This window comes from Haliaeetus albicilla, chromosome 26 (genome assembly GCF_947461875.1).
Source record: "Haliaeetus albicilla chromosome 26, bHalAlb1.1, whole genome shotgun sequence".
Lineage (NCBI taxonomy): Eukaryota > Metazoa > Chordata > Aves > Accipitriformes > Accipitridae > Haliaeetus > Haliaeetus albicilla.
Window position 1 is genome coordinate 16,793,859 of NC_091508.1, and position 27,909 is coordinate 16,821,767.

The 27,909-nt window shown below is 58.7% G+C and overlaps 2 protein-coding genes across 3 annotated transcripts in view; one reads left to right on the plus strand and one right to left on the minus strand.

Moving 5' to 3' along the window:
- The first annotated feature begins 622 nt into the window (after nt 1–622).
- Nucleotides 623–26,498, plus strand: PRRX2 (paired related homeobox 2). Of its 2 annotated transcripts, none has more exons than XM_069772235.1 (4): nt 623–922; nt 22,678–22,862; nt 23,037–23,215; nt 23,793–26,498. In XM_069772235.1, exons 1-4 carry the CDS (start codon nt 679–681, stop codon nt 23,908–23,910), a joined length of 726 nt encoding a protein of 241 aa, XP_069628336.1. In that variant the 5' UTR covers nt 623–678; the 3' UTR covers nt 23,911–26,498. The 2 variants fall into 2 exon arrangements, with proteins under 2 accessions (XP_069628336.1, XP_069628335.1); XM_069772234.1 differs by having other exon boundaries at nt 630–922; nt 23,775–26,498.
- The window catches only part of PTGES (prostaglandin E synthase), a 35,137-nt gene continuing 27,750 nt past the window's right edge, over nt 20,523–27,909 (minus strand). Inside the window, exon 5 of the transcript XR_011322377.1 lies at nt 20,523–20,727. The gene's annotated coding sequence lies outside the window, so the exon portion shown is untranslated. The remainder of the gene's footprint in view (nt 20,728–27,909) is intronic.

The following is a 27,909-nucleotide window of genomic DNA, read 5'->3' on the forward strand; positions in this document are numbered from 1 at the left end:
AAGGGAGGGGGGGGGGGCTAGAGGTGGAGGGGGGCCGTGTCCCCCGCTAACCTGCGGGTCACCTCTCCCTCCAGCCCCATTTGGAGCTGGGGAAACCCGGCCCCTCTCTCCCCCCCCCCCCCCCCGCCCCATCCCTCCCCACGGAGCGCAGCCACTTACACTTGTTGATAGAAGCACTTAAAGCAGGGCTGGGGGGGGGAAATGATGTGGATGGGGTAAGGGGGGGGGGGGAAGCGGGTCTCCCTCCCTCTCTGCCCCCCCCCCCATTTCTTTCTTTCCTCGCCTTGGCTGCCGGCGGTGCTCGGCCCCTGGCAGGGGGGCAGGTCGCCGGGACGGGGGGGGGGGGACGGGACGGGGACGAGGGGCCGCCCCGCTCGGCTCGGAGCAGGGGCGTTTGTTTGAACAGCTCCAGAGCAAAGAGCAGGGGAAGAAAGTTTGGGCTGGGAGCGTGGTTTTTTTCCCCAGACGTCAGCACAAGGCGGAACAGGGGCTGGGGAGGGAGCCGGACTCAGAGGGCAGCCGTGATTTTTATTTTTTTCCCCATTTTTAAAAAAAATTATTATTATAATTTTTTTCTTTTTTTTTTTTTTTTCTGGGGGGGGGGTGGGTGGGGAAGGGGAAGGGGGCCGGGGAGCGGCCCGGCACCTCGGGGTGGGCTGCGGGCTGGGGGTGGGAGCCATGGATTCGGCGCCAGCCTTCGCCATGGACAAGCCGTTCGCCCCCAGCGCCGTGCGCGGTCCGGAGCCGCCCGAAAACCCTCAAAGCCGGAAAAACTTCAGCGTCAGCCACCTCCTCGACCTGGAGGAGGTAGCGGCCGGGATGAACGGGACCCCCCCGGCCGGTCCTCCACCCGCCGGTGGCGGCAAGGCCATGCCGGAGCCGTCGGGAGGCAGCAGCGGCAGCGAAGCGGCACCCCAGGACGGTGAGTCCCACCGCCCCGGGATGGACACCCCCCCCCCCCCCCGCTTTCCACCCTCGGGTTTGGGGCAGCTTTGGGGATGGGGTGTCCCCGCCGTTCCCCCCCGCCCCGGGCCGGGCTGCGGAGCCGGCGGCCGGTGAGCAGCGCCGGGCACCGCGGACAAAGAGGGTGGGTGTCCCCCCCATCGAGGGGTTGGGGGGGACGACTGGGGGAGCGGGTGGAGGCGAGGGGTGACCCCCTCACACCCCCAGTCGGGATGAGCTGAGAGGGTGCCGACACCCCGACGGCTGGGGCAGAGGGACACCCCCCCCCCCGCATCGGGGGGGACAGGGACGTCGCACCGGGGGGGCTCAGGGACACCCCACCGGCGGAGAGGGACACTGCACCGAGGGGAGAGGGACCCCGCACCGGGGACAAGGGGGCATGGGGGGCCCGCACCGAGGGGAGGGACCGGCCGCCTCCCCGCCGCCACCGGAGGTGCCGGGTGCGGGACGGTCCCGGGCAGCCGGTGCGTCCCGGGGCTGCGAAGCCTGCGGGGTCCCCTCTTCCCCTGGGGGTCCCCGCTTCGTTTTTCGGGCCATGGGGGACCGGGACGCAGCGGATCCTCTCCCGGTGCCCGCCGTAGCGCGTCTCCGAGCCGGTAGCACCGGCAGCAACGGGGACAGAGCCGGGACTGGGAAAGGGGGACGGGGGATCCACCCGGGACCCGGCTTCGTGGCGCTCGGTTCTGGCAGGAGGGGCGTTTTTAACGGGACATCCCCGCCTGCCCCCGGGGGGCTCCGCGGCTGCCGCCCACACCGGGCAGCCCGCATCCCTCCGTGCCGCTCCGCCGGCCCCGGCGCATCCCGGCTCCGGTGCTCGGGGCGAGGAGGATTCGCCCCATCCCTGCGGCAAAACCCCGGTCCGGGGACACCCGACAGCCCCCAGACCCCCCCCTCCCCGTAGCCGGGTGTCCCCTCGGGGCACAGAGGCGGCGGAGGGGAGATGGGGCAGGAGGAGAGGGGAGGCAGAGCGGGGGGTGGATGTGCAACCCCACTACCTCCCCACGGCCCGGGCCGTGGTGCCCACCCCGAGGGGACCCTGGGGGTGGCATCCCCCAAACCTGCCCCCTCCCGCCCCTGCTGGGTTTTGGTACCCCGAGCTTGTTTTCTGCGGCCCCTGGAGCGCAGCTCTGGGGTGCTGATGGCCCTGCCGAGGGTCTGACCAGTGCCTGGTCAGGGGTCCGCAGCCCACCCAGGAAACTGTGCCGGTGAAGGGGGCTCAGCCCACCCCAGAGGCTGCCCAGACCTGCAGTGAGGGGCTCCCAGTGGGAACCCGTGCTCCCTTGCAGGGTGCTCTCTCTGTACCCTCCCGCAGCTCCCACGTTGCGTGCGGGTCTGAAGCATCTTTCTCCCACCCACATCTCGCTCCCTGCACAACCTTCTTCCTCCATGGGGAAGCCCCCACCGAGCCCCCAACCTGCCTCTGCTTGGGATGCTGAGGGCTGGGTGAGGCTGGGCGCTGCTTTCTGGGGTGGTATCTGGTATTTTCGGCGTTATTTCCCATCCTCCCTCCCCTTCCTTTGGGTTTTGTTTGTACTTCTTGCATTGCCTTTGGGACTGTGGGGAGGTTTTTGCCTGCTGATGGGACCATATGGGGGGACAGTATGCTGTGTGGGATCAGTGCAGCTTTTGGAAAGACAGCCCAGCCCACAGCAGCCGGCTTGTCTCACAGGGCTGTTCGCAAAACAGCAGAGAAACTGTCACCCTGCTGAGCTTCTAACGCGCCCCAAAGAAGCTCAGTGGGGACTCGGGGTGATGCAAGTACCAGAGAGAGAGAGGCAAGGGGGCTGGCTGATCCCCACAAGCCCATTTTTCACCCTAAAAGCCCACTCCTCCTGGGGCAGAGGCCCTGTGAGGTTTGGCCCTCTGATCCCAGCACCACTGGACCACAGGGAATATTTCCCATTAGCACCTGTTTCGGCAAGGTTGCAGGGATGAAGACACCATCAGCATCTGGGATTCTCCAACAACCCATCCAGGAGTGGAAGCATTTCTCCCCCCCGATCCCACCTGGAGAGAGAAATACCTGAGTGACGGGAGCAGCGGGCAAAAAGAGAACAAGGAAACAGAGAAGAAAACCTGTGTGCATGCAAACATTGACTTGTGAGATCTGTTAGCCACTGCCACTGCCTAAACTGGGATGCAGTTTCCTAAATTGAGATGGGGAGATTCTAAATACCGGGCAAATGCCCTGCCTTTGTGAGCATCAGCTTTTTGCTACACATCTGTGATGCTTTCAGCATCAGCGTGATGACAGCAGAGGAACTTTTACTGGTAACGTTATCTTTTATTGGCATCCTAAAGTAAAACAGCCTCTCAGCATTTTCTCTCGTCTTCCTCTTCACCATTGTGGGGTTTTTCTGCCAGATTCAAGTTTGGAGCCCCACGGGTCAGTGGCAGCGGGTTTATTATCAATGCAAATGGATCCCGGTACCCGAGCGTCTCTCTGCGGGATGCGGCTCTGCACTCCGGCTGGGAAGCCGTTATCGGGGTCATCATGCCAGCGGGTCGGAGGAAGAGCAGCCCCCAGCCTGCTGCGAAGCTGCTGGCACCCCCTCCGCCGGGCAGGGCTCGCCATGGTCTGGGGGGCCGCGCTGGCAGAGCTGGCACAGGGATGCTTTAGGTTGTGCTCAGCAGACTGCGTCCTCCACAAAACCCTCTCCCCTTCCCCAGGCGGCTGCAGCAGGAGGAGGCTTCTCTTCCTGAGCTCGGCAGAGCTGGAGAAGCTCGGGGCAGGGTTTTATTCTTTGCAGAGAGGGATTCAACTTCTCCTTGCCCTCACCTCCCACCCTTGGTCCTGCAGCCCTCCCAGCTGGGGAGGGTGGCTGGGGGCAGCCCCATGTCTGAGGTCCTGGGCACATCTGTCCTCCAGGAGCAGCCCCTCCGTTAGTCCCTTGCAGGGCTGGCATGTCCCTTCCCTCTGGCACTGAGGACTGGAGCCGTCCCCACCTCCCTCTCCAGCCAAGGGAACTGCTCAGCCCTTGCCTTGGCCCCAGCCCCAAACTGGCCCTGAGGGCACCCAGTGCATCCTCATGGGAGGATGAGTACAAATATCATCTGTGCAACACGTTGCTCCCATGACACCCAAAAATTAAGAGGCAAGAAATCCCACGAGCCCAGCAAGAGCGAGGAAATGCCAACAGGGTGGTGAGGGCTCATCCCCATCCTCATCTTCATCTTCATCCTCCCCTGGAGCGGTGCAGCAGCCTCCCATCGAAAACCTTCCGCACAACTTCTGAGGTCTTGAAAGCTTGTTCACCTCCTTTCATTAGACTAACAAATAATGTGTAACGCGAAACATCTGTTAACAACAGCCCTTAATGTTCTCAAGATGATAAAGCAGGAGGGTAATTTTAGCCAGCAGGCCTTGACTGATGGCTTTTCAAACAATGAACTTACTTTTGGTGCCGCCTGGGGATGGGAGAGGGAGTAAGGCGCTGGCTCCAGCAGCCGCTTTGGGGCTGAAAACTCAGAAAGAGCCACTTTTGTCACGGCCGGGCATGGAGAAAGGACTGTTGCCCCTCTGAGGGGATCCTCCGGTATGGGGCAGGCACACATTGCCCATTTGGCTGCAGCCAGTGGGACCAGGCGATGGGATGGGGAGGTGTAGTGGTCCCTGGACATCCCATTTGCAGAACAGCTCCTAGGGCCCCTTCCTCACCCCTGGGGTGGCCGGGACCCTCCAACCCATGCTGGGGCTGTGCGGATGCTAAGGAGAGCAGTGGAAGCGAGAGGAGAGGAGAAGCTGCACCCAAGGGGTCAGAGGGGATTTAGATGATGTTACAGCAAATTGGTTTTAATTACGTAAAAGAGGGCAGTTGAAAAGGGAGAAGAGAGGCAGGGAGGAGTAGGGACCTGGTAACAGAGTGGAAAAGGGACTCGCTTTTGGGGTCAAGCGGTGGCTGATTGCCCCAAGCAGCCCCGAGCTGCTCGCAGGGCTCGGGCACTCTCCCTGAAGCAGAGTTATCCCGGCCGATGTCCCCATGGTGGCCCAGTCTGGGGGCTGTGCTGGTCCTGGCTCACAGGCTACAACTTGGCTGTGCTTCTCTGCCTTCCCAAATGCCACTCGTCCCTGCCGGGTGTGGGGGGGCACAGCTCAGGGACACCTCAGCCCCTCTGGCTGCGTGGGCAGGAGGCAGCCCTGTAACATAACGCTGCTGAAAAAGGGCCGGGATGTACCCGTGGGGATCTGCCTTCCCTAGGACATCCATGCACGTACGTGGCTCAGCTGCAATTAAAACCAGCGTCACGAACTCGTGGCCTACACCCTGTGCCTGGCTCAGGGCAACACAGACCCCTGGGGCCAGCAGGATTGGGCCATGGGCATGGGGAGCCAGCTGAGGCCCCCCCTGCCCCGTAACCCCAGACCTGTCAGACCCCTCTCTCCAGCACCCATCTGCTTTCCAAGGCCCCAAAAGTGCTGGAAATCCCCCAAACCCCGCTGCTGGGAGGCTTTCTGTGGTTTCTGGATGACTGCTCAGGGAGGGATGGGGGTTTCAGGACCCTGACTCAGCCCCCATGGCGGCAGCGGGGGGAAGAGGCTTTGGGAAGTGTCTGATGGAGATGGTTGCAGCTCTCCAAGGAGAGTCTCTCATGGTTTTGTCCCCCAAAGGAGGGGACAGCAGGGGTCCCTGCTGCTCAGGGTGGCACCACGACCTGCTTGCCCTGGCCTGGGGGATGATGTTGAGATGCACCGGGGTGGGACACGACCCGCCAGTGGGCAGCAAGGCTGGGGTGCGGGGTTTACATCACCCGTGGTCCCTCACTGCTCCCCAAAACAGCATCAGCTGAGAGGGTGCTTGGGCACAGGAACCCCTGTCTGTGGCAAACTCACAGGCTGGCAGACCTCCTGCAGAGCCCTTGGCAGGGACGGTCCCTGCGTGGCAGAGCCAGGAACGGTGGCATCTGAAGCGGGGGGGAGGCGAACCGTCTCGGTCCTTGTAAGGTCAGCGCAGCCGGGATGGGTGGCACTGGGAGAGGAGCCATCCTTGCATGGCCATGACTCTCAGCAACCGGCTGTCACCTTCACTGTCCTCAGCGCCTGCTTGGGAACATCTCCCTCCCTAGAGGGCTTTGAGGGCTGCAGACCCCAAGACAAGGGGTTTTTCTCCATGCAGGGACAGTGCCCATGGGGCTGCTGGAGTGGGATGGTCCCCAGGGAAGGGGACAACACAGCTGGGCCTTGTGCCCAAGACCAACACTTGTCTAGTGCCCGATGCTGGCAGGTCCCCGGTGCAGCATCCATCAGCGGGTATTGAGTAAGCACCAACTAATCCAGGCGGGAGCTTCCCGCCCCAGCCCGCCTCCCAGCCCTCCACATTTGTTTGCGCTTAGTGCAAGGCTGGCGACAGGCGAGGGATGGATGGGGAGCCTGACGTGTCCCGGCTCGTCCAGACGGTTTCCAGCTACTCGCAGGGAGCCCAGCGTATCCCAGTCAGGAAAAAAAGGGGCTATGGGGAGGCACCCTCCCCGCAACCCCCCAGACTGCTACAGGGGACAGGGGACAACTCCGACCTGCAGTGTGATCTCTGCAGCCAGGCTTCCCCCCTCCCTAACTGGGGACACCCCACACACAGCCCTGCGTCACTGCCATGGGACCTGCCGTCCTGCACGTGGTCCCCCATCCCATGGATGAAGGGAAACTCGTTCCCCAGGTCCCACCCATCCAAAAACCATGGGAGGGGCGGGGTGGGAGCGATGCTTTTCCCATGGTGCAGGCAGGACGAGAGGCTGAGTTAGGTCACAGCCCTGCCAAAACCAGCCAGAGAAGCACAAACCGCTGCCAGGCACAGGCAGGGAGGGACCCTGGGGTGGAGGTCACGGCTGGGAGACCCCAGGTCTCACGGGGCTTCTGGCATGGGGCCCACCCTGGTACCACGGCTCTCTGCTTCCCTGTCCCCTCCAGCCCTGAAGGGTGACACCCGCTCACCATCCCGCTCCTCCCGCCGTGACACGCGCTCACCATCCCGTTCCCCCTGTGGTGACACCTGCACGCCATCCCATTCCTCCCGCCGTGACACCCGCTCACCATCCCGCTCCTCCCCGCGGTGACATCCCCGCACACCATCCCGTTCCTCCCCGTGCGCTGGGAGGATGCTCTGTGCCCTGGGGTGCAGTCAGGCTCTTACTCACTGGTGGCACCTGGGCTCCAATTTGGGGAAAATTTGTCCCCAAATGGGCTGAACACCCCCACCTGGGCTCCAGGCTCCCCCCACCCCAGCTTGGGGGGCTCTGGGTTGGAGTGGGGGCTTTTGCAGCCCCGGGAAGCAGCCCTGCTTGCTCAGATCCCTCCCCAGGAGTGCAGGAAAATACATACCAGCACGTTTTCTGCAGCATTTGCAGGGCTCTGCGGGGTCCCCGCACACACTTGCATCTGTGCTGGGGGAGCCGTTGCCAGAGGGAAAAGAGAAAGAACCTCAAAAGCAGAGCCTGGGGACATGGATCCCCTCTCACTGGGGAAGCCCGAGAGCTGGAGCAGCCTTGGCTGGGTCAGGAGGGCAGGAAAATAACTTTTCCCCCCCTACTTCTCATTGCTGGGAGTTTTGTCCCCTCGGCACCCCAGTAAGCTGGGTTTTCGGCAGGCATTGCTGCAGGGAATGTTCATTCCCACCCCCCCTTTCCAGCAGGGAAAGGATGCAGGAGCTTGGGGCAGAGCTGCAAAAGGCACCCCTTGACAGGGTCCAGAGGGGACAGCAGGGGGGTCCCGCGTGCGGTGGGGACACAGGGCTTTGCCCCACTCCCTTGGGAGCCCCGGTGGCACCCACTGATGTGCTTTAAGCCCCAGCGGCAGCTCAAATGCCCCGTGGCACAGCCCAGGAGGGTGCTGGGGTGCAAGGACACCTTGCCCGTCCCCCCCCGGGCTGTTATGTCTAGCTCGACCAGGAACAGCTCAGTGCAAGACTATTTCCCCTCTCCTTTTGGGCTGTTATTTCAGGGAACGGGGCTGATTCACAGGAAAAATATGAAATTTCAACTCCACGCAGCCAAGATGGGCGAATTTCAACGAATCAGCATTTTAAGAGAGCCTGGGCGTGTGTCTGTAACTGGGAGGCTGATGAAATGATTTGGGGCTTTGAGGCTGCCTCGTTAGAAACCCTCCTCTCTCCCAGGGAGCAGGGCCAATCCCCCTTCTCCCGGGGCTGATTTTCTCCGGCCACGGGGAATTATCCCCCCAGAGCTGTAAAATCATTGAGCCGAAGGGATGAGGTTTGAAGCAGGATGGGACCCGGCTGCTTTGGGGCTGGCAGAGGCTTGGTGTCCCCAGGCTGGTACCTCATTCCCTCCCTGTGGCGTGAGCAGCAGCTGGAAGGAGTTATCCTCCCAGGATGGGATCCCTGAGCCACGGAGCAGGCTTAGAGCATCCTTTAAAATGCCGGGGCAGTGAGTTGTGGCTGGGCTGAGCTGGGACCGGGCAAGGACTTAGACCAGGGTTAATGCAGATCAGTTTTTTTTTTTTCCTGGCTGGAAAAAACAACTGGGAAGAGGGTGAAAGCACGGTGGGCAGAGGCAGCCATCCCCTGCCTGGTCCTGGTGCCTGTGCGGGGCCAGCGATGCCCAGCTGGGTCAGGGAGGATGGGGAAAGCAAACACTCTTGGGGACGAAGGACTGATTTGGGGTTTCAAGGTGGTTTTTCTGACGCCTGTCAGCCAGCGCTGCGCCAGCACTGCAGAACTGGGTTGTTTTTCACCGGATGCCCCCAAATTTCCGAGAATTAAAAGAAAAAAATCTCACCCTCACCCTTGAGGCATTCCCAACGTTTGCGTTCGCCCGAGGGACATATGGCTGCAGACGATGTTTTCCAGCCTTCCCACGGCATAACGAAACACCCCGTCCGTGCTCAGCATCCCTCGCTGGATGCTTCCCTGCCCTGCGCTTCCCCTGGGAAAACCAGCCCCAGCACTGGGACCTGCCGGGGGTATCGCTGGGGGTCCGGGGGGGTCCAGTGCCTGCCCGCGGGGCAGCCCCTCACCCACGGACAGTTCGTGCCGGCAGCTCTGGCTGCGGACCCCCAAGCAGGGAGTTTTGGGGTAAATGGGATGTTGGTGGTGGGGGGGTTGGGGGAAGTTGTCCCAGCTTGGGGGGGAGTGACACCCCTCTAGGGACATTAAGGGGACAGATGGGGTCCCCTTTGCCACCCCCTTCCCCTGCAGCTCTGCTGGGGACTGCCCCGGCCACGCACGCTGCCAGGGCGCAAACGGCAGCTCGGGGGGGCCGCAGGCATTAATTGAGCAGGAGGCGTAACGAGGCCGCAGCGCTCGCTCCTTCGCCCCGGGGCTGGGGGGCGAACGGCCCCCAGGAGCCAAAGCAGGGTCAGGGTGGGGGGCACAGCTCAGGTCTCGGGGGGACGCCGGGAGGGCTGGGGGCCTTCAGAGAGAGGCAGCGGCAGCCGCCTGGCCCCCTCCCCTTCCCTCCTCATCCCCCTTTGGAGCGCATATAATAAAGCAGCTTTTCAGCTGCGGCTGCAGTGATAGATCAGGAAGAATTGTATGAGTCTATTAAAGTCTGTGTGTCTCTGAATGGAGACTGTGGCTAAGCCAGGCGCCAGGCTCGCGCATTGAACCAGATGTGGAGAGGCGCCATCCTTTCCAGCCACTGAATCTGAGAGGCTGCAGGCTTCACACGCAAGGAAACTGGAGTGCACATGGCAGGGGAGCCGGGGGAACGCCGGGGAGCACATGGCAGCGCTGGGGCGAGCGGGGCGCTGGGGAGGGGGCAGAGCTCGGGCGCTTCTCGAAGGCTGGGGGGGGGGCTGCAGGGAGCAGCCCAGGTAGAGAGCTGGAGCGGAGGGGTTGGTGCAGTAGGTCGTGTCGCCCAGGGTGGTGGGTTGCACCCCGAGTCGTGGGTCGCACCCCGAGCCGTGCGGGGCATTGGTGGTGGTGGGGGGGTTGTGTTGCGCCTTGAGCTGTACAGGGCATCGCAGCGTGTGTGTGTTTCGGGGGGGGGGGGTGTTGCATTGCACCCCAAGCTGTACAGGGCATTGCAGTGTGTGTGGGGGGGGGTTTGCATTGCACCCCGAGTTGTGCAGGGCGACTGTGTTGTACCAGAGGTCGTGCAGCACATTGCTTGGGTGGGGATTGCATTGCACCCCAAGCTGTACAGAGCAATGCGATGTGTGTGTGTGGGGGGGCGTTGCGTTGCACCCCAAGCTGTACAGGGCATTGCAGGGGGAGGGAGAGCTGCATTGTACCCCGAGTCGTGCAGGAGAGTTGCGTTGTACCCCAGGTCATGCAGGGTATTGCTTAGGTTGGGGGGGGGGATTGCATTGCACCCCAAGCTGCACAGTGCACTGCAGCGTGGGTGGGTGGGTGTTGCGTTGCACCCTGAGCCATGCAGGGCATTGCAGGGGCTGGGGAGGGGGCTTGCGTTGCTGCAGGGGTGTGTTGGGGGTAGGAGTAGCAGTGATGCTGCAGGGGAGCACACAGGGGACCCCGCACACAGCGCTGGGCGGGTGGTGGGGAGCAAAGAGCCTGGTCCGGCAGCAGCACGGCCGAGGAGGGCACAGGACGGGGTAACAAGGTGGCTCCTGCCTCTGCCCGCAGCAGCCTGATGTGGGTCCGGGAGAGGGAAAGAGAGAAGGAAGGGAGAGGGAAGGACAAAAAAGGAAGGAGAGAAGGAAGGACAGAAGGAAGGCAGGGAAGATAGAAGGATGCCATCCCGCCAGGGACAGCTGTGGCCAGCAGCTCCAGGGGCTGGTTGCCCTGTGAACTGGGATCCTGTGTCCCCAGCAAAGGTGTGAAGCAGAGTCCGTCCATGGGGTGCTGCGGAGGGGACACGGGTGATGTGGGGACGGCTACTGGTGCGGTGCTGCTTGGGGCTGTACTGGGCTCAGCTCGGGCCGGGGCGGTCGCCACGCTCCTTCCTCACCGATTTCACTTTCTCAGCTGGGCTGGCCACATGGCTGTAATTTGGGGGTTGTAAATACCTCAGGGGAATTTTTAAATTAAAAAAATAACTGTTTTCATTTAAATTAAAAGACACTGAAGCATTTCTATTAGTATTAGGGGTTTATAAAACTTAAAACAAATGGCGAAACTAAACTACCAGGCACCGTCCACTTCACGAAGCCCTTTGTGTGTTCACCACAACCCAGTTACCCATCAGGGGTTAAGTTTAATGGGATTTGTATGAGAGTGCCTGGAGGTCCCTGACCCACACCCTGGGACCCCAACCAGTGCCAGCGTGTCCCCCACCTTTCTCCTGCCTGGCTTTTGGGGCCTTGGCCAGCTGGGTGCTGGGGTCAGAGTCCCCAGCGTGGCAAGATGGTGCTTGGGCTCCCTGGGGACTCAGAGGGGATGAAGGCTTGGGGTGATGAGGGTGAGGGTCTCAGCTCTGCTGGGCTTTGCAGAAGCTGGACCCCTAATGCAGGTGCCCCCACCCTGGCATCTCTGAGGTGTCCCCTGGTGCCCTCCCCATGGCTGGCACCTGCCCCAGCAACCTGCCTGCTGTCCTATCCCCACTGTCCTCGCCATCCCCACCGTCCCCGCCACGCACGGCTTTGCTTTAACCTGGAAACAGTTAACCGGGCTGGGTTTAAAAAAAAAAAAAAAAAAAAAAGATACGAGCCACTTATTAAAATGAATGTTTTACAATAAATTTGGCTAGAGGCCACCGACCTCAAATGAAAACCAGACCGGAGGATAGCGATGCTGCTAGCTGGCGAGGGTTTCCGGGACGTCTGTGCGTGCAGGCGCCCACGAGGGTCCTCCTCGGAGCGGTGGTGGGATGGGGTCCTGGCTGGGGGCTCGCGCCCATCCCATGCCCTGGACAAACGTGCCGGTGTCCCCGGTCCAGGGACGGCAGCTGGTGGCTGTGGGACAGGGTCTCAGCAGGTGCTGGTGCTCGCTGTTAAAACAGGCGCTCGGTGGCATCTTGGCCTGGGTGTGAAAAATGCCCAGCTGGCCTCAAACAAGAGAGGGGAGCCGGATCGGTGGCAGGAGACGGCAGGAGGGGACACCGTGGGGGTTGCCACCATTCCCCCCGGTCCCTGCCTGTCCTCTTCCCTCCCTCTTGGCAATGACCCTGATGCAATGGGGTCTGTGCTTTAAGCTGGTGGGCTGGTGTTGGGTTTCAGTGCCAGATGCCATTGAGGCTGGCTTGCTATGGGTTTTTGCTTATTAAATTTCAAGAAACCACCTTTTTTTGGGGGGCGGGGGGGAGAGGAAGGCTGGGATCACCATGCCAGGGGTCCCTGGCTGGGAGCCAGCCCTCTACACAGCGTTCCTGCTATGCAGCCCTGGCTGATTAGTTTTATTTTTTAAACACCATGCAAAAGTCCCAGCAACCTCTCAACACTGTGATGATCCGAGGCATCCGCCGTCCCCTCCCCTTCCCAGCCCCTGGGGAAACCCACTTTGCAGTTAAAGCTGAGTTTTTGGTGGAGCTTTGCAAGCGCAGGCGGGTGCTGCTCTCGGGGCCGGCGCTTGCACAAGTCTCATTAGCGTTAATTAATTACACATACCCCATGCCCTGCTGGGAAACTGTGTAACCTGTTATGTCAGGCGGCTGCGTGTGAGCGGTGTTGGCACCTCCGCGGCTGCATCATGGATGCACCAAACGGTGCCTAAAAGGTTTGCAGGATGGGGGGAGAAGCAGCATCTGCCATGCTCAGCCCCGACGCAGGACAGTGGGCTCTGTCTGTCTTGGCATCGTCCACCCTGGCATCATCCGTCCCAGCATCCCACTCACTGATGGCTGTGGGGAGCCACCGTGGCCGTCCCTTCTGCCCGGACCCCCTCACTGCAGTGCCCAGGAGTGACCCAAACCTCAGCTTTTTGACAGCGGGGCCCGGGCTGGCCGTTTCCCTGCGCCGCAGAAGCCCGTTCACACATCTGTTAACCATCACTGGTGCTGCCACTCTCCGCACTCAGCTATTTTAACGCACGGCATGACTGGTGCTGGCAAAGCGGGGAGGCTGTGTCCCAGGTGCGTACCCCGGGGGCTTCGTCCCCAGGGGCATCCCGGGGTGCTACAGCAGCACGAGGTGCAGGACAGCCCGAGCACTGGTCTTTTCCCACCCCGAGAAGATCTCCTGGCTGGGAGATGAAAGCAACCCCCCCCGGTGAATGCCTCCTCGCCGGGGAGGCTCCCGGCCACCGGCGGCTGGGGGAGAGCCAGCGCCTTTTGTTGGTCCCCGGGCCTCCACCGCAGGGGCTGGCAGATTCGTGGGAGAACAAAATTAAAATTCCTGCTCCCCCGTTGGTCGGTGCTGCTCTGTACTTGGCCCAGCTCGATGCTTCAAACCCACCGCCGTGCCTTTTCCCGAGGCCCTTGGCTGTGCCGTGAGGGCTTCGGCTCGCCCGGCCGAGCGGCTCCTGCTACCCCCGGCCTCGTGGCCATGAGCATCCACCTGAGGAGCCCTTTGGTGTGACACGGCTTCTCTGAGCATCCCTGGACAAAGCCAGGAGCCGTGGCAGAACATGCACCACATCCCTATATCCATCCCGTCTCCCCCTCTCCCTCTTTGGCATTTGTAGGGGACATCCCAAGCCAGACTTGTTGCGGATGAGTTTTCGGAGGCTCTGTGTGACCCCAGCCCCATCTAGGCAAAGGGGGACCCCAGAGAAGAGTGAACCCCCTTCAGCTACGTGCTCTCCTGCTATGAGCAGGGAAGATGCCAGAACCTGGCCAGACCCCGACCACACAAAGCCGACCGGGGCTCTCGGCAGTGCCTGCCGCAGTGCCGCCGTCCCTGGCAAACTCACGCAGGCGACGGACCTTTCCCGGGAGGCTTTTCTCCTTGCCCTACCATCCCCTGGGGGGAAAATCGGGGTACCCGGTGGGGAGCAGCACCCCGGCTCGTCTCCCGTTCAGCTTCTCCGCGGCTCCATCCCCGCCGAGACCTGACACAATGGAAGCGATGGCGACGCTGGAGCCGGGACAGCCCATTGTGTCGGGCTGCGGTTGCGGCCTCCTCCGAGCGCACGGGATGCTCTTGGCAGCTCCTGAAAGCCCTTCGCCAGGCTGGGGTCACTCGCCGCGCGGGGATGGCCCTGGAAGGGAATTTTTTGCTTGCAGATCACCGAGCCCAAGGGATGTGCTCGGCGCCCCGGGTCCCGGGCTGGATGCCTTGGGCCGATGCCACCCGTCGGCGGGTGAAGCCAGGCAGTCTGAGCCCTGTGGCCCTGCACAATGGCCCCGGCCCCGGCTCCTGGGGTGCGCAGGAGCCAGGCGGCTGAGAAAGCGCAGCGAGGGGCTTCGTCGAGCCCCATGCTGGCTGCCAACACGGTTGCATGGCTTTAAAGGCTGTTTCTGGAGCGGTTGTTTCAGGGGCTGCTGATGGTGCCAGGCTCCGTGGTCTGGATCCCGCTGCAGGGTCGGGGCTGGGGCCAGGATGCTGGGGTGCATCCCGGAGCCGGTGAGCCTGGCAGCGGGGTCTGTCCATGTCCCCTTCTCCAAAGGTCTGTCCAGGGGCAGGCAGTTCCCACCCCAAGTAAAAGGCGGGTGATGGCACCATCTCCCCTAGCCACCTGGGAGAACGGGGAGGAATTTCTTGTGCTGCTCAGCCCTCTCCCACCGGAGCTTCATGGCCAAAGATGTTCCCCAGCCCTTTCCCAAGGCTTGACAGCATCCCACCAACCCTGCCTCCTCCTTCGGGGAACGCGGCTGCAATTAATTCATTAAATGCTTCCGCTGACGCAGGAGCTGGCTGTGCCAAAACACCATTCCCGGGGCCTGGCCTCAGCTGGGTGAGCACCGTGCTGGGCCATGCACAAGAGCCTCTGGCCGGGGCAGGAGGCTCTGACGTGGTGGGAAGGGCTGTGAAGTGTTCGGGGAGAGCTGGGCACGTCAAAGCTTCGGGGCTTTACCTGTGGCAGATGATTGCAGCCCCGTGGATTTCACCAGCTTTCAACTTTCAGGGCATCCTCTCTAAATCACAGCACACGACTCAGCTGGCCGGGTCCTCACCTGGCTTCTCCAGCATCTGGTACCCCTCTCTTCATCCTCTTCTTTCTTCATCTCTTTTACCTACTCTCTTCGTACTCTCCTCACTGTGGACTCCTGATCTTGTCCCTCGTGTACTTGGGGTTTGCAGCAGATAAATCACCACCACTTTTGCTGGAGGCCCAGCTTTGAATCTGCTCACGGCTCTTGCCAGTGAATTTGTTGGCTGCTGCTGGGCTGGGACTGTCCCTAAGAGAGGCAGCGTCCTGTGACATGGGGCTACTCCTTTCCAGGTTTCTTCTGGTCCCAAAACCCAGCTAAGCATCATGTTCCCACAGCATTTGCTGCACTAAAGATGGGGATGAGCCAAAAAAAGGGTTCAGTGCCGCCATCGAGTTGCAAGCACAGGTTGGACATATCCCCACTGGGATGCAGGGATGCTGCCGGCTCAGCCAGCTCTCCAGCACCTTCCTGGCTTGCTCGGGCTTTCAGTTGAACATGCTGCGATGGGTACTCAGACAACGCACGCCGTCCCCAGCATCGCCACTGAGCAGCAAGTTTGGCTTCTGGGGTTGCAAGGAGAAAAGCGTCCTGGGCTCGGGGGTGCCAGCTGCACACAGAGCATCCCTGGGGCTGCAGCACCGCAGGGCAGGATCCTCCCAAAAACCGGGCGTCCACGCAGTTGGGGGCAGCGAACTGCGGCGCTGGGTGGTTTCTGGCTGGTGCAGCAGCAGCTCTATAACCATAAAACAGTCTGCTGCTGCCTGTCAGTGAGCGCAGGCTAAGGCCCTCCCGGGACAGCCTTGGCCTCTTTCTTGGTCCAGGCTTTTGCTGCTCCTTTTTAACAGAGACACTTTTCCCCCAGCAAAACTGGCAGCCTGTAAAAACGTGTCAGCGTTTCAGTTTTTTCACAATTAATGAGGTGAAACATCCTCGGAAACATTTTGCTGTAATGTTTCTCCAGTAGCTGAGACTTGCCCCTCTCTTAAATTTTTCATGTACGCCACTTGAGCCGAGAAAGTTTCCTTCGGACTCAGCACATTTGGACCCCCCCGGCTTCAATCCCTCCCGCAGAGCCTCCGGCATTCCCGGGGTCTTCATGAGGCTGGGGCTGGGCTGGAGGGGGAGTAGGGAACGGTGATGGGTTGGGATGAGGAGGTCGGAGCCCACTCCCGGCAGCGGGGGAGCCTGGGTAGGGGCTGGCAGCCTCTTCTCCCCAGGGATACCCCGTCCCCCGTGCCCACGGGTTGTTGCCGGGATGGGTTTGGACCTCGCAGCATCGTGCTGTGCAAAGCGAGGACCGACACCCTGTGGACAGGGGTTGGTGGCCCCAAGGGGCTTCTCTCCTGAGTAGCGGGGTGAAACCATCCAGAAAATGGAGTTACACCGATATGGTTTTGTCCCCGAGCTGTGATGCTGTGTTGGTCCCTTGCACCCATGCTGGGCTCACTGGTGGGTGCAGGAAAAGCATGACAGTTGGGTGACCCAGCGCACGTGGAGGGGCATCTTCCCAGCTGCTTCTCAGCTCCCGGGGCTTCCCGAGACAATCTGGGGAGATTAAAGACCTGTAGCAGCGTAGGCAGCTCCCACCATCACTTCTGCGACAAACCCTGTGCCCATGAGCGGGGACAAGCCCTCAGCTCCCCTTTGGACTGTAGAGCATCCCTCCTGCCATCCCTTTTTGCTGCAAACCCCCAGCGTGGGCTGGTAAACCCCCCCAGGGGCTCCCAGGCTGTCCCCAACCACGTCCCAAGACAGGGCAGTGCTAGCAGTAGCCTCTGGAAAGGGGGTTCAGCTGTGCTCGGCTGCTCGTGCACCCCCAAATCACCCCTGGGCCCTGGGTGTCTCAGCTGAAGGTTACGGGATAAAAAGGAGCTGGAGCGGGTGGACACTGCGGAGGGGTAATTCCCAAACCTGAGAGCTTTGCTCCGGCACTGCTCGCTGCGATCCGAAGGGAAACGCTTCCTCCCCATCGCATGATTTAGAGGAACAAGTTAAACAATTGCACATGAAACTTTGGCGGACGTCATTGCCGGAGCTCTCCTCGTTTCCCCCGAGTATATAAAGGGATGAAGGGACTCCACATGTTTACCGAGAGAGACCATGGGAGAAACGAAAGACATTGTTTTTCCAAAGGATTTCTTGGCTGTAAAAGGCCTCCACCACCCTGCGGCTTCCCTGATGAAGGCCCAGCGTTAATTTGTTAAATCCACATCAAGTGCCCGGAGAACCCGTTGTTTATTTTTGCTAATTCAGCCGGCCGAGATCAAATTGGGGTTTTATTTGTTAAGGATAAACCTTAATTAATAAAAGCTATTTATTTAGTTAAAGCCGGCCGCAGCCTGAGGGTCAGATATGCCACGATCATTATTTCAAGTAAAACAAACCCAAAACGTCTCTCAACAGTTTGAAAAACGTAGAAACTTAGAGGGCTGAATTTATTTGTCTTAGGAAGAATTTACAGCTAATTCCCTCCAGGCTATTTCAACCCTTAAATTATACCCAAGAAGAAAAAAGGGGGAAAAAAATGCCATTCCAGGAGGAGAAGGGAAGTAAATGTTACGGCAGATTTGATCATTTGGCTGGGGGGGGTGGGGGTGAAAAATTTAAAGCTTAAAAGGTCTTTGGCAAACTGCTTGCAAATAAATGGAACGCGTGAAATAATTTAACGGCAGAAAACCGTTCGGGGCTCCGGGGTCTGCAGTGCAATGGAAAATGAAACACGTTGGAGGAGATACAGCCTGGGTGTTTTTGCAGGAAAGGGTTGAACTCCCTTCCTCCTGGCACAGCCCCTGAAAAAGGGGGGTATTTGCACCCCAAAGCCAAGTGGCAGAGCTGGAGCCAACAAAACCTGTCCCAGGACGTGGCGGTGTACGTGGGGTTTTTGCAGCATCATCCAGGGGAGAGACAGGCTTGCAGTTGGCTGAGGTGACCAACCCGGGTCGCAGGGACAGTGCTGGCTGAACACCATGCTCTGGGATGAACATTTTGCAAAGAAAGCCCCCCAAAATTTGGTATCCAGAGGAGAGCCGCCCCACAGCGGGAGCCTGAGCATGGTTGACGATGGAGCCCACCACCGAAAGCCATCCCGAGGGATGAGCTGCCGCAGCGGAGCATCCCTGCCCGGGGATGTCGCAGTCCCCGGGGCTCAGGCGTGCGAGCGGCTGGGATTTTAAATGCTGGTTAGGTCTGGATCACAGCTGCACGGAGGTCGTTTATCGCTTGCTAATGGAGGTCGTAAGTCAAAGCCGAAGCCTCGGTGGAAATCTAGTGAAAATTACCTCTTTACAGCACTCGGCGGCTGCTGCGCGGGAGGCTGAGGACCCTGCCAGTGTGGGGCCCCCCCTTGGCAAGCCCAGCGCCCAGGCTTCGGCAGCTGAAACCTGCCGAGTCCTTCCTATGGAAAACTAATGGAAGCACAGAGGGAAAAGGCAAGAGCCGGAAAAGTGGGCTTGGTCGGCGCTCAGCTGAACCGGCACGGCTCTGACCCAGCAGTGCTGGGGCCGTTGCCTTTGCAAATGGGGCAGGACCGGTTGCTCCCCAGTTCCCAGTGGCAGGGTGGCTCACCGGCACGGAGCAGTCCAGGCTTAGCTGCATCGGTGCTCCTGCATGGAGAAGGGTTTTGGGGTGACTCCCAGCACCTCATGGCATCCGTAGGGCAGAGCGCTGCCTCCTGGGCTGCCTGCAGCTCTCGGGCAGGCAGCATTGCCTGAAGTTGGGCATCGTGGAGAGGAGGCTGGAGGTTACCCAGGCTGCATCCAGCACCCCAAAACTCATCCACATCATGGGCAAAAAGACTCGTGTCTTTTCTAACACACTGGGGCAATTTAAGGCTTTTTTTGTGAAGCACACTGGCCCCATCCTCCTCTGCATAGAGCCCCTGTGCCTCCCCCTCCCCATCCTCCCCGCCATGTCATCTTTCGTTATTCAGTAACGTTATCCCCCATGCTTTCCCCCTTCCCCTGCATTTTTTTTCCCCTTTAGCGGAAATTGTAATCAGTGGAAGATAAATACACCGAAGGCGAAGGTGGCTGGGGGATGACTCAGGACTCTCCTCTGACCTTGGGGTTGGACAATCAAGCCACTGCCTCCAGCCGAGCCCCAAATGAACCCCCAAATTATAGCTGACAAAGGCAAGGGTTCGGCTTTCTCCGTAACCTTCCCGAGCAGTGCTCTGGGGCAAAAGAAAGATGGCAGTGAGCTGGTTTTTAACTTTGTGCAATTACAACCTGTTATTCCTGGAAGCCCCTCGGGGCAGGGAACCGGTTTCTGATTCCTCCATCAAGGTGTCAGCAAATCTGGTTAAATCCAATTCACAGGGTTGGATGGCAGCAAGATGGCAAGGGGTCTTCAGGGGACCCAACCCATTCCCTTCCCCGTTCCTTCCCCAGTGCCACAGAGCACTTAGCGATGCTGATTTTTAGAAAGCTGATTTGGGGTTATTAAAGCATCTTTGATAGAAGCGATCCGGCCCGACTTTGCACACTGTAAACCTGTCAGACACATGCCACCAGCAATTAGGGTGGCATTTATCTGGTCCCACAAGCCTGCGATGCCTGAGCTAATGGGGAAAAGATGTTGATCCGTTACCAAGGCTCATCCTTGAGCGGAGCAGAGGACCCAGGCAGGCACCCCGGGTGTGGAGCTGCCTCCCTGCAGTACAGAGATGGGGTGGAAAATGGGGTGGAAAATGAACATAGCAGAGAATTGAGCTGGAAAGCAAACATTTCTGGGGGGGACTGGGGAGCTCTGAGCTACACCAGGGTGCAGCATGTTTTAGGGAAGACGTGAGCAGGTGGGAAAGGGGTTTTGGCCACCAGCATCCTCTGAGAAGCACCCTGGAGCATCACACAGGGTTTTGTGGTGCAGGAGAAGGTCCCTCCATTAAAACCAGAAATAGGGGCTGAACAAAATGCCCCAACCCAGGCATGGCCCAGGGCTTGCAGCTCTCCAGTCACCCAGGAATTGCCAGCACCCAGATGCATCCTGACCCAACTCCAGTCTTAAATCTCTGTCCCGGTACGCCTGCCAGCCCCATACAGGAATAGCTCAGCACCATCCAGCTACCACAGCCATTTAGCTCTTGCCTCCATGTGTTTGGGGAGATAGAAACCAGCCAGAAATGGGGCCAGATCCTATGGAGCTCTTTGAGAGTTAATTTAAGGAACGTTATCTCCTCCTCCTCCTTGCTTTCAGCCAAATTAGAGTGGGTAAGAGAAGCCGTCACTTATGGAAACGTCCTATAGCCAGATTTTAAATTGGGGATGAAACCAAAGGGGGTTTATAAATTTAATTTATACATTTACTAGGGTTCTGTTTAAATCATTGCCAGTTCGGTGGGGGGCAGTGGGTGCCCTTGGTGATAGCACTTTTTGAACCAAGCCCCGGTCCATAATTTCCCCAGAAGCCCTGCGGGGTGGCCATAAACCCGCAAGGAAACGTCTCTCGCCCTGTTACATCCTGTAGCTCCTTCCCAGCCTGACGGTTCCCGTTTCAGTCCCAGGCTCCCGGAAAACTCAGGGACAACCATGGCTGGACTTCATGTATTTGAATCCAGCAGCTCATTAGCTCGCTGAAGGAAAACAGGACCAAAAAAGGAGTTTAACTAAAAGGGGCAACTGGAAAGCAGAGACTGGCAGAACATTTGAAGCTGCAGGAACAAGGGCTGGAGGGAATCTGGAGAATTTTATTTGTGAGCCTTTAAACACGAACAGCGGTGAAGGGCAGCATGCGGTTTCCTGGCCAGGGAAAGGGCCTCAAACCTGCACATATTTCAGGCACGGCTCCGTCCGTCATATCTTTACCCAACCAAGAAGGTCGTGTCCCAAATACAAGAGCATGGGCTGTTTCCAACCCAGGGGATGGTCAACCAAGATCCAAATGCACCTAGAACACAATAAAAGACCCAGAGAAATGCTGGCAGCTGCAGCGAGGCCCTGGGAGGTGGACAGAGCTCCTGTTCCTCCCCTTCCCATCCAGGGATGCTCTCTTCTCCCCATGGTCATAGCTGTTTGGCCCCATCATGGTCAAAATGCTACAGCATCCCTCCATGTGCCTGGGAGATGGGGAAAGGGACCGGTGGTGATGCCCAGGTCCCACCTCCGCATCCCTGCATCTTCTCCCAGCCCAGTGCTTCATCCCTTAATGAGTCAGGGTGTTGGAGGCACCCAGCACTCCCAGGCCCTGGCACTGCTCCTCGCTATAGCAAAGCGCCAGAGAATCCATCTGCTCTTTCCAGGAGGCCACTGCCAGCAATGGAAATAAATTTAACCCTTCTTCCTCTGCCACGTCCCCTGGTGTGGCTCGCATTTGGCACTGGGACGCTGTTGGTGGCATCAGCCAGCAGCATGGTTTTCAGAGGAGGGGGCAGGGGAACTCTGCAGTAGCTTTAGACCCTGCTTTGGGCAGAAGATGATTAGTCCCAGGGACAACCTGCCAGCAGATATTGGGTTTTTTCTGGTCCTCATGGCTCATCTCAGGATGGTACAGCCCCTAAGAGTAGTATACTCGGGCACAAAGGGACCTTAGGGACTTGATGGAGAACTTGGTGGAGGTTTCATGGCTTGAATTATTCAGAATTAAGGTCCAAGAAGGTTTTTCTGGCCTTAAAGATCTTGGAACCCGTAGTTTCCTCCTGCTCAACAGCTTGATGGTGTCTTGAAGCAAGAGAGTTAATATGCCTTCCAGTAGATTTTGTTACTTGCTCAAGTATCACCTGAAAATGCTGCACATCTATTTAATAAGTATCAAGATAGCTTATTAGCAAGTATTTATTTCTCAAGCACATTCAGGGAGCAGTAATTCCTGCCATCATGACCTCTGCAATGGTATAGAGCAGAAAACCCCAATATAACCCTGCTATGAATCAGAATGCCATAAAACTATTAACATTTCAAATAATTCCAAATACTTTCCCACCAGTAGGTACAGATTGGATCCAGATGCTTTATTAACAGAAAGAATAATTAAACAGTACCTCCATAAGGAAGAACGACAGCAAGACATGTTCCCCATGAAGCCTTTGCAGGCAGCTGACTGGGTATCTCAGAAAAAGACTTCATAAACTTGCCTAAACCTGATGATATTAGTGACAAAGAGGAGATTAATCTCAGCCTGGCTAAAAGCCCAAGATCAATACTGAGAAACCAAACTACACCCTCAGCTTCATGTTTCCATGAGCCAGCAAAGCCAGAAATAAACACTGCAGAGGCTGAGCTCTGCGAGATGTCGTGGCGTTCGTTCCTAGCTCTGAAGACCAGGGTTGGATGAGCAGATGCTCAGCTGCCACCCTTTGTGACCCTGGGGACATGCCACAGCCAGGGCTTCAGGGGGTGCTGGAGGTGGGAGCTGAGACCCACATCTCAGAGGTGTTTTGGTGCCAAATTTCCATCACTGTCCGTGAAAGCTTGACCTAAACCCTTAGCAAGAGCCAAGTCCAAGACACCCCATGGATGTGTCCGTGTTGGGGGGAGGCTGTGAGATGCAGTCCCAGCAGTTTGGGTCAAGTGCTGCCCCAGAATCCGCTGAGACTGGTATTCAAAATCAGGTCTGGGTGGTTTTAGCCAGATGCGAAACCACCACAGGTCTTTGCAAATGTTGTGCTTAGCCCTAAGCTCCAGCAGGTCCTGAAATGGGGTTTGATTCTCATGGAGACCACAGGGTTGCAAGTGTGCTGCTCCCCGCAGAGTCCCAGGTGCCCACAGGGAGCACAGCTGGCATGGAGCAGGGCCATGCAGACCCCCAGGAGGGCTTGAGCCCGGCCGGTTCCTTGTGTGGGGTCTGTGGGGTCTCGCACGGGTCTGGCTCTCATGTAGCTCTTCTGTGCTTTCCCCACAGGTGAGAGCCTGAGCCCGAGCCGTGGGGCAGCCAAGAGGAAGAAGAAGCAGAGGAGGAACCGCACCACCTTCAACAGCAGCCAGCTGCAGGCTCTGGAGAGGGTCTTTGAGAGGACGCACTACCCCGACGCCTTCGTGCGGGAGGAGTTGGCAAGAAGGGTCAACCTCAGCGAGGCGAGAGTCCAGGTGAGCAAAGGTTTGTGTGGGAGAAAACAACACCCTCTGTCTTGTCCCCAGGCAGGAGCAGGGACTGTCCCCTCTCTCATTTCATCCTGCATATGACCATGATCGGTAGGACGGATGCTTGGGACATCCCTGCTCATACTGGCTCCCCACTGACAACCTTCCCTCTCCGTGCAGGTCTGGTTTCAGAACCGGAGGGCCAAGTTTCGCCGTAATGAGAGGGCGATGCTCGCCAACAGATCGGCATCGCTCCTCAAATCCTACAGCCAAGAAGCAGCCATTGAGCAGCCCATGGCGCCACGGCCCACTGCTTTGACCCCAGAGTACCTCTCCTGGACCAGCACCTCCCCGTACAGGTAGGTGCAGGCACTGGAGGACCTGGGGAGGAGGTGGCCATGGGACAGGCTGCCTAGGGACTGCCCTGGGAGCGCAGCCCTGTGCTGCTGCTGAGGACGTGGGGAGTTTTATGGGGCCGAAAGGAGCTCATACAGCTTTGCTCTGGGAACCCCTTTCAGCCCCATCTGAGCATCCACTGCCCGCCGCCGAGCAGGCTTCCCTGCCTCCATGCATTTTAGGGCCAGAGTGGGAGCCCTGGTCCTCTCGCAAGGGATTCGCTTGGCCTCATGCTGACCCTTCCCACATCTCAGCACAGGAGGTGGCACGGGTCCCTTCTGGTTCCCAGCTCTCTGCGTCCAGCCATCTCGTCCAAAAGCTCAAGACAGGGCCTCCTGGTGCATAGTTTGAGGGGTTCCCACATGCATCCAGCCACATAAAAATGCTGAAGCCTTGACTGCTCTTGTGGGAGATGTCTAAGAGGGAACGGCCAGTCTGGCCTGGGAAGCTGGCAGGACCACGCAGGGCACGGGGACTCCTCCGTGGGCCATGCCTCATTCCTCCCCTGCTCCCTCCCTACAGCACTGTGCCCTCCTACAGCTCCAGCGGGACTGCGACGCCCACCCAAGGGGTGAACATGGCCAACAGCATCGCCAGCCTGCGCCTCAAAGCCAAAGAATTCAGCCTCCATCAGAACCAGGTGCCGACCGTGAACTGACCAGGGCAAAGCCGACCCTGTGGCCTCATCCAGGATACAGTGTGGAGCTCCTGTGCCAGCCCAGGACGAATCCGCCGCCTGCCCAACCCACATGCCACTCATCCAACATCTCAGCACCTCTCCTCTCCTCTTCCCTTTTGAAGGTAGAGTCAGTCCCAGGCCGAAGTGGCACATAATTATAGCCACATATGGAGCAAACTTGGTTAGAAACTTGCTTTTCCGCACACCCTTATAATAAAGGCTATATATACACACACATACCCCCCACATGCTCTTCGAGGACAAACAGACTTGCCAAGGGAACAAGAATTTGCTTCCAAACATGGAAGGATCTTGGACTATTGGATTTGACCAATCTGGGTACCTCGCCCAGAGAGCCAAAGAGTTATTGGGTCTTCTCCTCCCACAGGGACAGCATGCAGTGGTGGGAGGATCACGAGCCCCCCTTTCTGCTGGGCTGCGACTCGCAGCGCTCAACCGCGGGTGCCGAAGCTGACCCGCGCGTTCGCCTCTTTGTGCATCCCCAGCCGCGGTGCTTAGGAGGGACTTCGGGAAGCCGACGGCTCAACCCTGCCGCGGCCAGTCCCGGCCAGCCCCCTGCACCGCGCTGCCTGCATTTAGGAGCTGCCTATGTCAATGGCATCAGGCTTTGTCCCCAGAGGGGTGAGGAGGGCTGGAGCATCTCGACAGACTTGCTCAGAGCCTGTGAGCTCTCCTGCAAGCTGGGGGAAGCATTGCTGGTCCCCAGGCAGGCACCGCTGCCCTGCCTCAGTGGGTTTGCCAGCAATTCTGCAGAGCCCCAGGTCATTGCACCGTCCCAGGGAAAGAGAAAATTGGAAAAAGCTGTTGGGTTTCAGCTGAGTAGGCGGCTCCCAGCGCTTCGTGCCAACGGCGAAGCAGGCTTCGCCTTCCGGAGGCACAGCCTCCCCGTCGGCAGCTCCACAGATGTGTGCGGGGGTCTGGGGCTGGCGACTCCACAGGGGTGGGCTTTTTTGGTTTTGTGGAAAGGAAATGGTTTCCCCCTCGTCCCACCCTGCCGTGCAGCCTAATGAGGTTGCAAGGTGGGATGTGCAGGGGATGGACGCAGGGTGGGCAACTTTGCTCCGGGCTTATGCCACCCCAGTCCTTTGCCTGTGGGACTGAGCCGCAGGGAGACGCACCCTCCACCTCCCCCTGCCAATACCGCAATAATGGGGGATGAGCCGGAGCGATGGAGGTTTTACCCTGTGGACAAAGCCCTCTGGTAACCAGACCACCCTTTCCTCACCCACTGCAAAGAGCCACCAGCCAAGCGTGGGGACACCACCAGCTCAGACAGGTGGCCTGGACGGAGAAGGCACCCGCCCTACTTGCCTAGAGGGGCTTAGCCCCCCTGGGGACTGTAGAAGTAGATCTGAGGATGAATACAGCAATTGCTAAGGTGCTTCCTCCAGATAAACGTCCTCCGGTGTGCAACGCCAAGGCTGAAAGTGTCCCAACTACACGTACCCACCTGAGACCCCACCGCTCCCAGGAGCATCCTCTCCCTTTCCCACTGGGTCTCACTGCAGCCGCACGTTGTACCCAGTGGCTGCGACGCCAGCACCCTCAGCTTCACCCCAGGCAATGCCTGCGCTGAGGAGGGGGCTCACCCAGCATCCCGAGCTGGAGACCTGATGGGAGAACCAGGAGACAAGCACATCCTCTCTAGCTGGGGTTGAACGGGCCCTTCCATCCTGCCCCCAGCCCCAACTTTCTCTGCTCTACCCAGTGCAGCCCCCCGGTTGGGAACAGCTCCTCCTCAGGCACGGCGGGCAGGAAGGGGGCACAACCTGACCAACACTGCCCACCTCATCCAGGGAGCAAAGTCACCCTAAATACCCACTCTGTGCCCCCCACCCCTATTTCCAGGGCTAGTATCCCCCCCATTTGCCATGTCAGAAGGGGAGCACACAGCTACCCAGACCGCAGCAAGACACCGCACAGAGACCTGATAAAAGCCGAGACATGCCAGGCCGGGGGGAAGACAGATCCACTGCGGATCAAATCATCTGCCATGAGAAACGCCGCTTGGGGCAGGAGGAGGGGGCCAGGGGGGTCCTATTCCCATGGAAAGCACAGGGCTCTTTTTTCGGTTATACAAGATGAAACCACAGGGATATAAATGTCGCTGCCTCTTTGAGAGCATTAATGAAAATAAACCCATTTAATAGTTTGCAGATGCCGTTTCTGTAAACCTAAAAAAAGCAGGGAATAAATATTTCTTCACTAAATATCTATATGTATATATATATTTGAAAACATTTGCTCCTAATCTTAGGGCCCCTCCTTCGCCGTGCTCTTGGCAGCTTATAGCAGCTTGTCATTCAACGCTGAAGCCTCACTGAGACGAGATACAAATTGCACCCATGGAGGGGTAGCAGGACGGAGGGATTATTGTAATCTAAGCTCCCTCTCACCCTTTCTATTTGTACATTTCAATTACTTGTAACAAGATCCACGGTGGATTTTTTTTTTTCTTCTGCATGTCCGTGTTTTGGAAATTTTTGTAAGGTTTTTGTAAAAACAACTCTTGTGAAATAATGGAGGAATAAATATTTTACTGAGTAGAGATGTGTCCACACATGTGACGGGGACGTGGCTCTTTCCTCGCTGGCCACTGCTGTTTCCCCATCTGCCCTGGACAAGCAGCACAGGCAGGGGACCGACTGCCCTGGGCAAGGGGACAAGAGCCACAATCCGGCCACCTTCACCTTGCGTGATGGTGGCATCTCACAGCTTCTCCCCGAGACCTGTATTTCATCCCAGGCTCCCAAACAGCAAGTGGTCCACATGCCCTGGGAGAGGGGCAGGAGTAAGGGGGGGGAGCGTGTCGAGGCCCCGTGGAGCTGGGATGGGGCAGAGGGACCGCAGTCCTGCAGCAGAGCTGCTGGGCTTCTCTCTGGCTTGGGGAGCCTCGAGCCAAAGCCTGGAGATGGTGGAAACTCAAGGGGCACAGAAAACACCCTAACAAAGGTCCCCGCATAACAGCTATTTGCAGGGCCTTGCCAGATCCATCTTATTTCATTCCAGCATGACGAGTGTGGGCTATTGAGGAAGGGGTGTGAGGGAAGAGGGCTCGATTTGCTTTTCCCCTTCAAAATCCCACTGGGAGTGGCAGATCTTATAGGGTCTGCCCTGGGCAGCTCACAAATTCCCCACGAAGTAGCATCTCACGTTAACGCTAGCCCCAGTTCACACCCACGGCCTTGGGAGCAGCACCCACATTTCCCCCCAGCAACAACGGAATGGGCTGAGATGGGATGTGGCCAGGAGCAGGCAGCAGAGCCCCTTGCTGGTAGGTTATCAGGTCAAATCCAGCATTGTAAAAGGGGGTGGAAACCTGTAAACACTAATTGATGCTCCACAGACATCAGGCATGAGCATCTGTTACAGATATCCCATCCTCCTGGGACAAGCGCTCATCAATGGTCCCAGCAGAGACCACCAGAAAGTTATCGCACAGCCCTGGGAGCCGGAAACAGGCAACGTGGAGGTCTGGACCTGCTCAGAGAATTGGAGGCAGCGAAGAAATAAGGAGATTGTCTCCTACACCATCACTGCAGGCATATCCAGGCACTTGGACAGATGCTGCTCTGTCAAGTGCACAGACTCAGTAAGGGCTGGGCAGCACAAGCACTGGGAGCCCAAATCAGCACCAAATCCAGCTCTTCCAGGCTCTATCCTGTGCACCAGGGAAGGCATTAACCTGGTGAGGTGCAGGCTGGGCACTGATGGGGCACACGGGCAGAGAGCCAGGCTGAGGGGGTGAGAAGACATGGGACCTGAAGGGCAGCCCAGCCTCGCTGGGGGCTCGGCAGAGCCTCGTGGTTGAGCAGACTTGCAAGGAGATGGGATTGGTGCAGGATGCTGCGAGCAGGATGGCTCCTGGGGAGAGCCCCTGACCAGCCCACTGCAGGGGAGCTGGGGAGCACACACAGAGGGACCAGAGCAGCACCTGGCTCCCTGGGGGGTTTCTCC